Source organism: Astatotilapia calliptera, chromosome 11 (assembly GCF_900246225.1).
Source record: "Astatotilapia calliptera chromosome 11, fAstCal1.2, whole genome shotgun sequence".
Lineage (NCBI taxonomy): Eukaryota > Metazoa > Chordata > Actinopteri > Cichliformes > Cichlidae > Astatotilapia > Astatotilapia calliptera.
In genome coordinates, this window is record NC_039312.1 from 3157972 (window position 1) to 3172052 (window position 14081).

Genomic DNA, 14081 nt, shown 5'->3' on the forward strand with positions numbered 1-14081 from the left:
GTGGCAGTGAGAGGTCACACCCACACCATTGTGCCTGTCCGCTCCCAAAGGCCACATTACTTGTGGCTCTCACACCCACTGTGAGTAAGTGCTTTGAAAGGCTGGTGCTAAGCCACATCGAATCTTCACTGAGAGCCACTCTGGAGTAAAACCTGTTTGGATGGAGGGACAACAGGTCAACATCAGTACGTCTCTCCATGCTGCACTGACTCACCGTGAGTGTCAGGTGACACATGTCAGAATGCTATTCATAGATTTCAGCTCTACTTTCAGTACCATCATTCCCAGCAGATGAATAGAGTACAGGTTCATAATAAGGTTTAACTCCTACATTGGTAACAAAGGACAAGTGCTGTCTTTATTTTACAGACAAATATTTGGCAGGAAAGAAGTAATGACGGTTCTCAGCCTTATAAGACACGAGTACAGTAAAAGTGCAGGTTTCAGTATGAAATCATTGTAAACTGGAAGAACAAGTAAAAGGACGTGTTGCTGTGGTACGGCTTGTCATAGAAGTCACTCAGTGAAACACAGTACAATCATTAGTCTGACTGATGATGGCACAATACGTGAAACCACCTTTGGAAAGGATATTCTTGGGATTTTGAACTTCATTGCCCCTTGATCAGTTATTATGAAAACAGACAAATCACTTTTATCAGATTTGAAATGATCAATTTATTCCATCAGTTTGTCATCTGGGTCATTACCACCCACAGCTCTGGGGACAAGAAACTGGGAAGTAATGAATAAGCGTCGCCTACAGGTTCTGCACAAGCTGAGAAAGCAATAATGACATTTCATAGAGATGAGTTGTTTGTTTTTGGTTTTGCATCTAAAAATAGGATGCTAAATTGTGGGAGTGTGTGTCTAAAGAGGGGAGTGATACACAACAGTGTGAATGACACAGTACAGTTCAAGTTTGCCTGAGCGAGCTCACAGGCTGATGTGTGAAGATGGAACCAAAGACCTGACAACACATAAACTTATTCAACATAACTGACAATCTAACATTTGAACTAGTGTCAGATGATAACATTTGGAATATGTTAACAACGCCATTATGGAACAGTTTATAGGCCAACGGAGCATGGAGAGGTACTTTATCATTAAAAGCACTGCTCACAGCTGACTGTGGACGACACACAGACCGTCTCCACCCACACTGTCCTTAGTGACAGCATTTCATTTTCTACCATCAGTCATCAGGAGAGGGTCACCAGCCAACAAGCAAACGTCTCCCTGCATTACTGCACAGAGTCTATGCTTGCACTCTACAGCTGTGTATTTCTTGTCTTTTAGTAAGGATCGGTTCCTTTTATTTATTTATACAGCCACTGGGAGCGATCACCCTGCCATCACTGCAGCATGACATCCAACAATCAAAACTGAATGCTGTGCAACATACACAAGATACCCTCGTGTCCTCATCGCAGTGTCAGAAAGCAGCTTCTGCTCACTCGTAGTCGGGTTGCTGAGAAATGCAGCCACACATTTAACAGACATATATATATATATATATATATATATATATATATATATATATATATATATATATATATATATATATATATATATATATACATATATATATATATGTATATATATATATATTTAAATATATATATACAGCTCTGAGTGAAGGGGCACTTAGTGGTGAAAGGAGTGCAGATGGTAATACATAAACCGCATTTGCACAGCACAGTGTTCATTATGAGCACAAAGGCACTTGAAGGAGAGCAGCAGTGAATTTGAGTCTAAAAATATAAAAGCTCTGTGCTCAGCATTATTGGTTTTGTATAGGTGTACGCTCTCTCATATTGTGGAAGGAGGAGAGGAGTTTGTTATGTCCCATATCTGTCACCTTGAGCACAGACTACAAAATGCAAACAGCGCTCATGATGAAGTAGACTTTTAATAACTAATAGCAGAAAAAGCTGATTTCCCTCTCCCAGGAAGTGAAACAGCTCAGCCCTGAACATGCAATTGTTCCTCAGACACGAGTGCATGAAAAGTATGTTCTTTGAAAAATGTGGTTCCATCACATCAGATGAGTTTCTCTGATTGAGGTCAAAGTAGTTCAGCCAGCATACTTACAAATGAAATGACAGCTTAGCTCTGGCTCACCTTGACTTCTAACACTTCTCATTGAGTTTGCTCAGTACGAGCTAGCAAACACATTCCCAGTAAATATCACCGTGTCTGCGGTCACATGCACACTGAACGCAGCTTCACATTCACTCAAATCACTGCAGTAGTTTAAATATGATTGAAAAGTGATTATAAGATTGTGAACAAAGACAATGAGAGGCTCTTTCCAAACATGACAGCTCCCATTTTTACTGTACAGATTACTCATGCTGATGATTCCACCCACAACCTCTGCTTTCATCTGCTGTGTGTGTGTGTGTGTGTGTGTGTGTGTGTGTGTGTGTGTGTGTGTGTGTGTGTGTGTGTGTGTGTGTGTGTGTGTGTGTGTGTGTGTGTGTGTGTGTGTTTGATGATATAGTAATGTTACAGGCAAAGAAACCTGCTACACTGTTAAAACATATTCCTTATTTGTTCCTTATTTGTTCCTTATTTGTTCCTGACTGCTCAGTTTGATCTCAGTAAGGTCGGCAGTTTGGTACGTAAGTGCATGTCTTAAATAATTAGAATATAAACCTTCACATATTCTACAGTCAATAAATATAAACATGCTAATTCGAGGATTTTCTTTTGTCTTATTCGTAATCTTTGTGAATTCTAGCTGTTTCTGAAATGATTAGAATGTTTTTTTAATTGAACCTTTCACATAGACAGTCCCACTGAGACGCAGTGTGTCATTAACAATGACACAACATATTAAAATGACAGACAGCTTTTTCCTAAATCAAAAAATAATTAACAATACAGAAAAGTCCAACTTCTCTGAAGCAGGTAAGTTTGTACAGTCATTGCTGAGTCAGGGCTCTCTCACCATCAGTGCAGCGGGCATGGAGGCGGTCAGCGTGTCACTGCTGAGGTATGACTGAAGCTCTGGACAACATTGGTTCTCTATGGGATTCCAGTCAGGTGAGTTTGTTGGCCACCAAGTGCAGTAACAGGTTTGTGAGCAAAGTAAACAGTAGTAGTTTGGAGGTGCTCTAAAAATGTTAGATGGCTGTTACCTTTGGACCCAAACCATCACACTGCACCTCAAACATCCTGGAAGCTTCTTCCACTACAACCTTGTTTTCCAAATGAGCTGCAAAATTTGCTATCACCGTAAAACAATCTTCACAAAAACTAAATCCTCAGTCCAGGTGAGAAACGTCTTGTGTTTTCAGCATTTCAAACGTGCCTTCGTGTTAGGCCTGTGATAGTTGCAGCCCATTTATGGTGGCTCTTGATGCGACCCCGAGTCCATTTCTTGGAAAACTATCCCAAATACCTGGAAGGACCGTCAAGAATTTTCCTGACAATATCCTCAGGGCTGCACCCTTGTCTCATGCTTGTGTATTTCTTTTCCTACTCCAGCTTTCTATTAATACGCCTCTACAAACAGCCATCTTTGTCAGCTATGACCTTCGGTGGTTTATGCCAATGAATGTCATCTGAACAACTGTCGAGTCAGCAGTCTTCCCCATGATTGCGTCTGTGTGTATACAGTGTGTCCTAAGCAAGCTTGGAATAACTGCTTCTGCCTGCATGCACTAAGATGTGCTTGATAGATAAGACGTCTGACAAAGTCTCTGTTTTATTACTGAATGACCCAGTGTGTGTGAAAAGCCTCCATCAATCAAAAAGATCGTTTTGGTCAACAGGTTTATATGATGTGTCTTCGCTTGCCGGAGGTTTCTTCCTGTTAAAAGGGAGTTTTTCCTTCCCACTGTTGCCAAAGTGCTGCTCATAGGGGGTCATATGATTGTTGGGTTTTTCTCTGTATCTATGAAACGCCTTGAGGCGACTTATGTTGTGATTTGGCGCTATATAAATAAAATTGAATTGAATTGAATTGAATTAGCTGTAGGGCGATTACTGTGGCAGATAACTTTAACCCTTGTATGGTGTTCGGGTCTGTGAGACCCGTGTTCAGTTTTTTTCAAAAGAAAAATTAAACAATTAATTATTTTTTCACGTGTAAATGTGTTGTGTCTTTCCACTCACTCCACTTGATTATAACTGATTTATTTATAACATTTTATATAAAAGAAAAACGAGAAGCACATTAATTCATAAATGTGATCTAACAAAGGTAAAGGGAAAAAATTAACCATGTTTGCTGTTCATATGTCTTGTAATTGGGATGAAGTAAACATCTGTTGAGTAATTTAACATAAAATTGTTTGATAGTGTTAATTTGGAAAGCCAAAACTCTAGCGGGTCCACCAGACCCATGAACACTGGCTGAGTAACAAAAATACGAACACCACACAAGGGTTAAGCTAATTAGCTCCTGTTTATCACATGGTTCAAGGTTAGAAACTTGGACAGATAATAACACATAACAGTTTTTATTCCAACGCTAACTTTGTAGATTTGTAGATCTCAGTGCTCTGCCTGTGTGGGTTTACTCTCCGCCTTCGTTCGGCTCCTCTTGTGTTTTTCCGGTTTGACTTTCCTCCTCTGGTCCTTCCTGAATGAACTCACCTGTGCCCTGTTATTCCTTTTCCTGGTGATTCTTTGTTCCCCTCATCTTCCCAAGTCTTCATTTGTGCTCCCTGTGTTTTGGATTTCATTGCTTCTGGATTTTGTCAGTCTTTTGAACTGTCATGCCTCTTTAGTGTGATGTGAATATAAAAAGAAGCTTATTATCTGGTGCCAGCCTCTCTTTGAGTTGTTGTATTAAACTAGGCTAACCATGCCTGACTCTCATTTGTGCTGAACACATAGATATGAGATTCATATCGATACTGTCATTTTACTGTTACAGAAAGCAAACATAACATTTTCCTGGAAGGTTGACTAATTCTCAAATGACACTTGAAACAGCATCCTCTGCCTTATGAATTGAATCTTTTTCCCAGTCCTCTGTCTGCCCTGAGTTCTGCTTTGTGCCCCAGAGGGTTTCACCACAATCCCCGCTGAATCTTTAACATGCTCCATGGATTCATATTATAATCACACTCAAACCACAGAGCCTGTTCTGCCAAATACTGTATATAAATGATCCAATCTCCTTTGATGTACAGTAATCCTGTCTGACTAGAGTGCAATTCAAAATCCATAACCTGCCTCATTTTTCAACCTCGACCTTATTTTCTTTCTTTTTTCTTCCATCATCACTATTGATTATGTTCAAGATTTCATCACTTACTTCACCAGCTAGCGTGAAGTAAGTGCTCGAGTAGACTTGAAATATGGCTCCTCAAAATACACACACACACAGCAATAAGACCTGCATCCCCAATGCTTATTTATATATATACCCTGCTGGGGTAATAGGCTGGCCAAAGGAGGAGATAGAAGCCACTGACATAAAGACAAGAAAGCTCCTTACCATGCATGGAGGGTTTCACCCCAAGTCCAGCACCCTGAGGCTGTACGCTAAGCGGAAGGAAGGGGGCCGGGGACTGGTGAGTGTCAGCACCACAGTCCAGGATGAGACAAGGAACATCCAAGAATACATTGGGAAGATGGCCCCAACTGACCGAGTGCTCAGTGAATACCTCAGGCAGCAGAAACCCAAGAAAGAGGAGGGAGACGAGGAACCATCATGGAAGGACAGGCCCCTGCACGGTATGTACCACCGGCAGATAGAGGAGGTGGCTGATATCCAGAAATCCTACCAGTGGCTGGACAAAGCTGGACTGAAAGACAGCACAGAGGCACTAATCATGGCAGCACAAGAACAAGCTCTGAGTACAAGATCCATAGAGGCTGGGGTCTATCACACCAGGCAAGACCCCAGGTGCAGGCTGTGTAAAGATGCCCCAGAGACAATCCAGCACATAACAGCAGGGTGCAAGATGCTAGCAGGCAAGGCATACATGGAACGCCATAACCAAGTGGCCGGCATAGTGTACAGGAACATCTGTGCCGAGTATAACCTGGAAGTCCCGAGGTCAAAATGGGAGATGCCCCCAAGGGTGGTGGAGAATGACCGAGCTAAGATCCTGTGGGACTTCCAGATACAGACGGACAAAATGGTGGTGGCTAACCAACCGGACATAGTGGTGGTAGACAAACAGAAGAAGACGGCCGTAGTGATCGATGCAGCGGTTCCCAATGACAGCAATATCAGGAAGAAGGAACACGAGAAGCTGGAGAAATACCAAGGGCTCAGAGAAGAGCTCGAGAGGATGTGGAGGGTGAAGGTAACGGTGGTCCCCGTGGTAATCGGAGCACTAGGTGCGGTGACTCCCAAGCTAGGCGAGTGGCTCCAGCAGATCCCGGGAATAACATCGGAGATCTCTGTCCAGAAGAGCGCAGTCCTGGGAACAGCTAAGATACTGCGCAGGACCCTCAAGCTCCCAGGCCTCTGGTAGAGGACCCGAGCTTGAAGGATAAACCGCCCGCAGGGGCGAGGGGGGAATTTTTTAATATATATATAGCTATATAGATACACACACACAAACATATATATATATATATATATATATATGTTTGTGTGTGTGTATCTATATATAGCTATATATAGATACACACACACAAACATATATATATATATATATATATATAGATAGATAGATAGATAGATAGATAGATAGATAGATAGATAGATAGATAGATAGATAGATAGATAGATAGATAGATAGATAGATAGATAGATAGATAGATAGATAGATAGATAGATAGATAGATAGATAGATAGATAGATAGATAGATAGATAGATGTATATATATTATCTATCTCTCTCTTCATGTTCGTGTTATATTGGATTTTCTGTATACCAGGTCTGTTGCCTAGGAAATATCGCTGATGTCATCATTTCCATGAAAACACAAGGAGGATACATTGCAGCGTTTTGCTGGCAGTGTTGTGTCTCGTGTGGCGACACAAATTTAGAAAGTGTGACAACACACGCAGTAAACAGTACAAGCAATCCCAGTGTGGCCGTCCAAACAGTAAAGATGAAAATCATCATAGTCTCTTATATCATATTGTCTCTTTTCTGAGTGTGTGTGTGTGTGTGTGTGTGTGTGTGTGTGTGTGTGTGTGTGTGTGTGTGTGTGTGTGTGTGTGTGTAATACTCGACGGCCTTTCTGCCTTTGAGCAATTTTCACGGGATTTTAACTCCACTATGTTTCCTTTTAGGATCTGGGAACTATGGAAGCTCGTTTCCCCGCCTGAGTAAAATACCACTGATAACTTGAAATTTCAGATTAATAATTAGGTATCTTTAAATTTGAAGTTAATAAATTACATTTACATTTCAGTGAAAGTTACAATTCCTGTGTCTAAACACGAATAACCAGAGAACATGTTGCTATGTCATAAACTCCTGGGACTGAGTAGAAGCTTCCTGATCACAATTACTGACATTTTGTTTTGTCATCCAGAATTCAAAATTGTGAGATAAGTATCTCAAAATGCAAATTTCATGACTCAAACTTTTCCGGTGAGGTAGCTGTGCCAGTGAGGAAACTCTGTGAATGAGCTTTTTAACCAGAAGCAGATGGAAAAGATACGCAAAAATAAACACGTTTCAGAGGCAGAACCAAGCTCCATCAGGACTCCTCCAGTTACTCACAGCTTTATATGAAATAGTCACAAAAAGTCATCTAGTGTTGCTCTAACTTTCCGTGTTTTTGTCGTATAAATTTGACCTTGTGGTTTGTGTTTGCTCACATTATTATTATTGGACTGCACTTTCATTCATACATGTGACTCTGAAGGTTCTCAGTCATCCAGGTCATCGTAGTCTAAGGAGCTTGTAAAGAAAAGCGTCTGGACTTCTTTAAGTTGCTTGAAGACGTTTCACCTCTCATCCGAGAAGCTTCTTCAGTTCTAAGGTCAAATGGTGGAGAGTCCCAGATATAAACCTAGTGGGAGTTTCCCCCCACAGAGGGACAAAAGGACCCCTGATGATCATCTACCCTAATCACATGAGCCAAGGCATGAAAATTGGTGTAATCACAATCAGCCGAGGTTTTGGGTGAGCTCAAAGGCTCTTGGCTATTTTAAAGCGCATGGCACAGAAGAGCCACCTCCACGGGACAAGACTCAGCAGTCTATCTGCATCTTAAGGATAAAGGTCACTCTTTCGAGGATGCCAACGTTCACATTTTGGACAGAGAGAACAGATGGTTTGAAAGAGGTTTGGTTTACGACACCAACTCTCTGCCATCTATAATCCAGTTTTGAGATCCCTCCCCAGACACCTTAACGCCCACTCACATCCTGGGCCATCTGACCTCAGGAATTCGCATGATAAGGTGGGGCCAGGTTTCACAATGAACACACACGCAACCCTGGCTGATTGGGACCCACGCCCAGTTTCCCACCTTGGCTCAGGCGATTAGAGGATCATCAGGGGGTCCTTTTGTCCCTCTGTGGGGGGAAACTCCCACTAGGTTTATATCTGGGACTCTCCACCATTTGACCTTAGAACTGAAGAAGCTTCCCGGATGAGAGGTGAAACGTCTTCAAGTAACTTAAAGAAGTCCAGACGCTTTTCTTTCCAAATCCATACATGTGACTCATGTGTTTTGGTAACACATATTTTCACAGACTCTAAATTTAGAAAAACATACGTTGACCACATTTGAAAGATTCACTTTGTAGGTTTATTGAAATGTATATTTATTTTATTATTATTCCAAAAATTGCAGCACTGGTTGTTACATATGATAATAATACATTTGTATTTAAGGCACACTTTTCCAGTCTCACTGACCTCTGACCTCCTCTGATGCTAATGTTAAAAAAAAATCATGTGCGTAAAAAATGAAGTAATAGAGAAATCACACGCTGTCGTTGTTTCACACTTTAGACTCGGCTCACATGATTACATCTCACTACACAAAGCCTGTAAGTCACGGCAAGACACTGAATCACTGACACACAATCAGAGCTACACACACACGTGTTCATGATAAAGACACACAGACGTCAGCACTGAGCTTTATTTGAGTACAGAAAGGAAACATTTATATTTGGACTTGATTGTTCCTGTGTTTGGCCTCGACACGACCACAGTGGATTTAAACCAAGCAGCTGTTGAACAAAACAGCTGCTTGGTCTGTTTAGGTCCAGCCTGTCCTGTCCATCGTCTCCATGTCCAAAGGCCATAAAGAGGCTGCTCAGAACGATTGTCCTCTTTTCACTGCTCATCTAACGACACCCTCGGGATCGGGTGTGAAGTCTTTCAGGTTATCACCGTGTAGAGACGACCATATTTCCTTATGTGTGACTCTCTCGGACTCTTTTCACTTCTGTTAACTCTCTTTGTCATCAGACTTTCTCTTCTTCTACCATCTGTTACCACCAGCTCGACAGACTTTATTTGCCGCAGAGTAAATATCGTGGTGGGCCATAAAGAGAGCAGCTCATTTACTGCTCGTGGTCCAAATGTTTGACGTAGTTCCTGGCTGTCTGTGCAGCCTCCATGACTGCCATTCTCCTTTATAGAAACAGGAAGAAATCCCGTCCTTCAGCTGAGCATCCAAACACAGTTTAATGCTTTTGGAGTGACATCTGTGATCAGTCATATTCCTGGAAAAACACACCTAACGCTACATTAATTAGCTTGTTTGGTTCTGACACGATATTGCACAGCACACTTTGCTGTACATTACTTTCAAGTATCTTTTGGTTCTCTGCAAATCATTTTATTTGCAATGAGTGAGGCCCAGGCCAGGTCTACTCTTCTGTTCACTTATTGACAGTCAGGCTTGTCGGGGAGTGAGGTCTGGCCCTGACCTGCAGCATTTAGCTTGTATGGCCCATTAAACACTGACCTTCATACTAATGCTCACCAGTGCAGCCAATGCAACATACTCAACACCCATGCTGGAGACATAACAGAGGCACGGTGCAAACTTTACTGTACAGAAATCCAATTTCAACTCGCTTCTTTCAGATTTGAGGATCTTTGTACGACTGATGAAAAATGCTCTATTTTGACAACTTTCTATAGTCGGAGCACCTCTTCGACCTAAACTTCTCTGTTAATGTTGCTTTTTCTAAGTGGTAGAGCCGTCTGCTTTCTAACACCAGCTCGGGAGGTGAACGTATGAAACACAGTGCCCCAGTATTTCTGTGAGGTGCCCCTGAATGTGACTTCTTCCACACACAGGTAATCCAATTTGACCTCACCTGTGTGCATTACATCTCCTCAAAACTCTGGGACATCTCAGCAGAGGCAGCAGGCTGGAGTCAATGTTACACAGATATTAGGTCCCATGTCATCACGGGTCAGTGCTTCCAGCTGATCCGACTCGGGCTTTAGCTTCAATGGGCCATGGGAAAATTCAGTTACGAGGTTTCTGTCAGCATGTGTCTGTCTTCAAAAGACACACGATCACATTTAAAGTCTCGCTGCGATGTAATGTCTCTGTTCTCTGCTCAGCTGGATAAAAATAATTTTAAGCGTTTAAAAGTTCTGTTTCAAAGGTTTTATAAGAACTCAGTGTTCCTGTAACGTCTGTTTGCTCTCCCAGGAGCCGGGCACACCAGCCGCGGCAGCTTTACTCTATTGGTTTTTTGGGAGTGTATTTCTAACAGTGACGACTCTTAAATGTGCTGAATTGGTTGTGAGCTTCTACTTGCTGTAACTGCTGTTCCAGCTCACATAGGCTGAAGTGTGGAGTAATACCGAGTGTTCAGGAGTTATCTGACCCACCGTGTTCATGAAATCTAGCCTGCTAACATCCCACAAGCTGTACCTGCTTGGGACTGTGTTCCTGCCGTTACCTGTTTTATTTCATCTGCTTGTTTGATATCTTAGTTAGCTCTGTTTTAACCACCAGGTTTCTTCCCGTCTCTATGTACATATACGTGTGCAGCTATGCAGGGCGACTTACAAAGAAGCTGCAAGCAAAGGTGACTGCAATAACAGCATCATCCTCAGAGAGGATCATTTGATGATGATGATTACTGTTAATGCTTTACAGTCACTGTGATTCCAGAATTTTGTCATGTATGGACTTTGGACTTTCACATGTCTTCCTTGCTGTTTGATAATAAGGTGCATTAAACCTGTAACTGTAGTTGAGTTTTTGCAGGGTTAACCTCTCTATTTGGTGAAATCTGACTATATGGGAGGACTAAGGGAAAAACGTCAGTATGCACTGAGCCTTAGGGAATACATGCATGAAAAAAATGCAATTAATGGGCCCCTATAGTTCTACATGTCGTCATCACTGGGCCTGTGTCTTCTGTGACAGTCTCAATATGTCTTGCGACTAACATGACGTCATTCCTGACACAGAGCCTGAAAATTCAAATCTCAAACACAAAACGCAGGGATATGAAGTGTGTCCACTGACAGACGCTGATGAGCTGGACCATGGGGAAGCATGTTTTGCGGTTCGTCAGCAGCATCTTTAACTTTGATTTTGACGGCTGGTTATTTAGTGTGTTTTTTACAAGTTTGCCCACCTATCTGCAAACAGCATGCTTAATATTAATGTACATTTGTGTTGTCCCAGGATAAAGGACTCTAATGGATATTTGATGCAGTGCTTACACTGAATGTTTCAGCAGGTCCATTGCATTCTGTAATGAAAGCTTGATGCCTCCTGAGCACACACAAGTGGCCGGCGGGTGGCAAAAAAGCAACAACCTGTCCCACAGGCCAGTTAATCACAGAGCAGTAAAGGACTGTGGTGCTAATGGGGCATTCTGTGTCCACTCTACATGTGCACTGAATAAGTGTGGGAGGCAGTCAGCGAAGACACACCGACGAGCCCAGAGTCTCCTCGTTCTCTTCACGTGTGTCGTGTAGATCCAACACAGCTCCACCAGCAGAAAATCAATTTGCACTTCATCACTTCCTATTAATGAATTCAAGAAATGTTCACCGTGGCTTTAATTACACAGGATCCTTTTACTATATTTATTTTCAGTGAATAAACGACGTGATGTTGTTAAGAAGAAGCACGTTTATGTTAAAACACTTTGTGCATTCTGCGTATGTCTGTGTTTGTATGTGGCTTTACGTCTGTTCCTCACCGTGACCTGATGGATGAAATTCAACAAAAAGTTGACCTTTGTTCAATTATTTTCGTCACTATTTTAGCCACACTGTTCGGTGAAATCAGTGGCTTTAAGCTTTTGCAAGCATCGCATTCAAGTCTGTAAATTAGTCAATTCAACTTGTATTTAAAATAATTCGAGAATATAATTTAATGTAATAAAATGATGCAGCTACAAAATCATGGGGGTTGGAAGATGTCCTGCCTGCGTATCATTTAGCATGAATGTGTTAGAAAAACCACATGTGGTTCCTTTGTTGTATTCTAAAGCATCCAGATGTGTTTCTGAGCGTCAGCACGGAGTTAAAGTGTATGAATATTATTCTTTGTATAAAAGAAATAATAAGTGTAATTTCACAAAAATCACCACATCAGTACATCACACCTGAAATCACCTCATTAAACACACGGGTGGGATAAGCGCATCACTCCTGTTAACATCTGTGAATGTTTACGCTGGTAATTTTGTTACACACTGCCCACTCCCTTAAACTTGTGGGCCATTCATAAATTCGTTCTGTGCAGCAGGTCTGTGCCAACTCTCTGAACACACGACCCTTACGCCAAATTTCTTGGTACTCTGCAAATAACAGTCAGAAGAGCAGAGCAGGGACAGGGAGAAACAGCGAGTCTCCAACAGGTGGGGATGGAGCAACATCATTTATGGGGTGAAAACACAGCAGTGAAACTTTTGAACAGAAGACAGAAAAGAAGCAGCTTACCAAATCTCAGGACATGTGGCATCCCATGTAAAAGCCCCACACAGTGTGTTAGCAGCAGTAGAAGCTTGACGGTGCACCTGAGCCTGGCTTTAAATATCAGGTGGGGGATCTTCATGGTGCTTGTTTGGTGCGCTGGATTTAAATCCCTGGATCGGTATATTCCTCTGTATTGTTTTCTCTTTAACCCAAACGACGTGAATTCAGGCAGCTGTAAGATCAAGGCATGATCTTCACCAGCGGGCTGAGCAGCGGTTTTCCCACATCCATTTGGCAAGAGGGGAAAAATCAGTACGAGTCCAGCTCACTGCGCCAAGAAGAAAAAGACCTCAGCTGAGGAAAAGGATGGTGAATGTGGAGGTGGTGGTGTCGGGGCATCCATGCTAGGCGGGGAAATCCATTTACTGAAAGACAAAGGAAGAGATAGAAGAGGGTGAGAGTTGGGGCTGGGGGGGGGGGTGGGGGGTTACCGAAGTGACAAAGTGAGAGTGAAAGACAGTGAAGCGGTCTGAGCAGCCTCCCCAGTCCGAGCTCCTCCCGCTGCACTGCCGCACAGCATCTGACGTCGAGCGCATAGGATGGACGGGGCTGCTCACACTTCACTCTTGGATCTGTGTCCCCTACCCAAAGTGCCATACCTCCCGCACTCCTTTCCCTGCTGTATCCCCGGCCAGCTTGCCAGCCGCCGCGCTGACGTTTCTCCGGTTCGGCTCAATCTGCGTCGGCCGAACACCGTCGTGCACAGCCCCATAAAAGCCAAGCCATGAATTCGAAATGATCGCCAGTGTTTGATCGAAGTCATTCAAGCACGGACTGCGTGGGCTCCATGTGTGAAGCAAAGCTGTCACTGTAACTCAGCGTGATGAATAGGCTGCGCTCGGCGCGCCGGTGTTTCAGCACTCGACTTCTGTCTTTGGAATTACTTTTCCTTTTTTGAAATTCATTCTTCTCAGACCGAGACTGGGCAACCTGTTAGACACAAGCCTCGATATCAAATTTACATTTCACCTGTTTCGTGCCTGACTCTGGAGGCACTGTCGTTTTATAGCAGCACAGAATTATTGAAGGTGAAGTCCGTGTGACTGGAACGCTCTGTATTCGGATGGCATTTAGAAATGAAACAATATACTCAGCTAACATTTTAACAACAGTCACAGGATTTTTAGGCAAAAAAGCCCCAAAAAACTAAATGTATTTGTTTCTAAATTTTCAGTTAGAATTTCAGTCATCATATTAATGTGCTGCATAATTTCCGAAATT

At 42.6% G+C, this 14081-nt stretch overlaps 1 protein-coding gene across 3 annotated transcripts in view; it reads right to left on the reverse strand.

The window, feature by feature from the left end:
- grik2 (glutamate receptor, ionotropic, kainate 2) overlaps window positions 1-14081 on the reverse strand; it is a 326891-nt gene that overhangs the window by 310078 nt on the left and 2732 nt on the right. For 2 of the 3 annotated variants that reach the window (XM_026183896.1, XM_026183898.1), the window contains exon 2: window positions 12825-13225. In XM_026183896.1, the coding sequence (XP_026039681.1) occupies window positions 12825-12939 (115 nt within the window). In that variant the 5' untranslated portion in view covers window positions 12940-13225. Of the gene's footprint in view, window positions 1-12824; window positions 13226-13459; window positions 13639-14081 lie in introns of those variants that run through there. The other variant, XM_026183897.1, reaches the window with a different exon arrangement.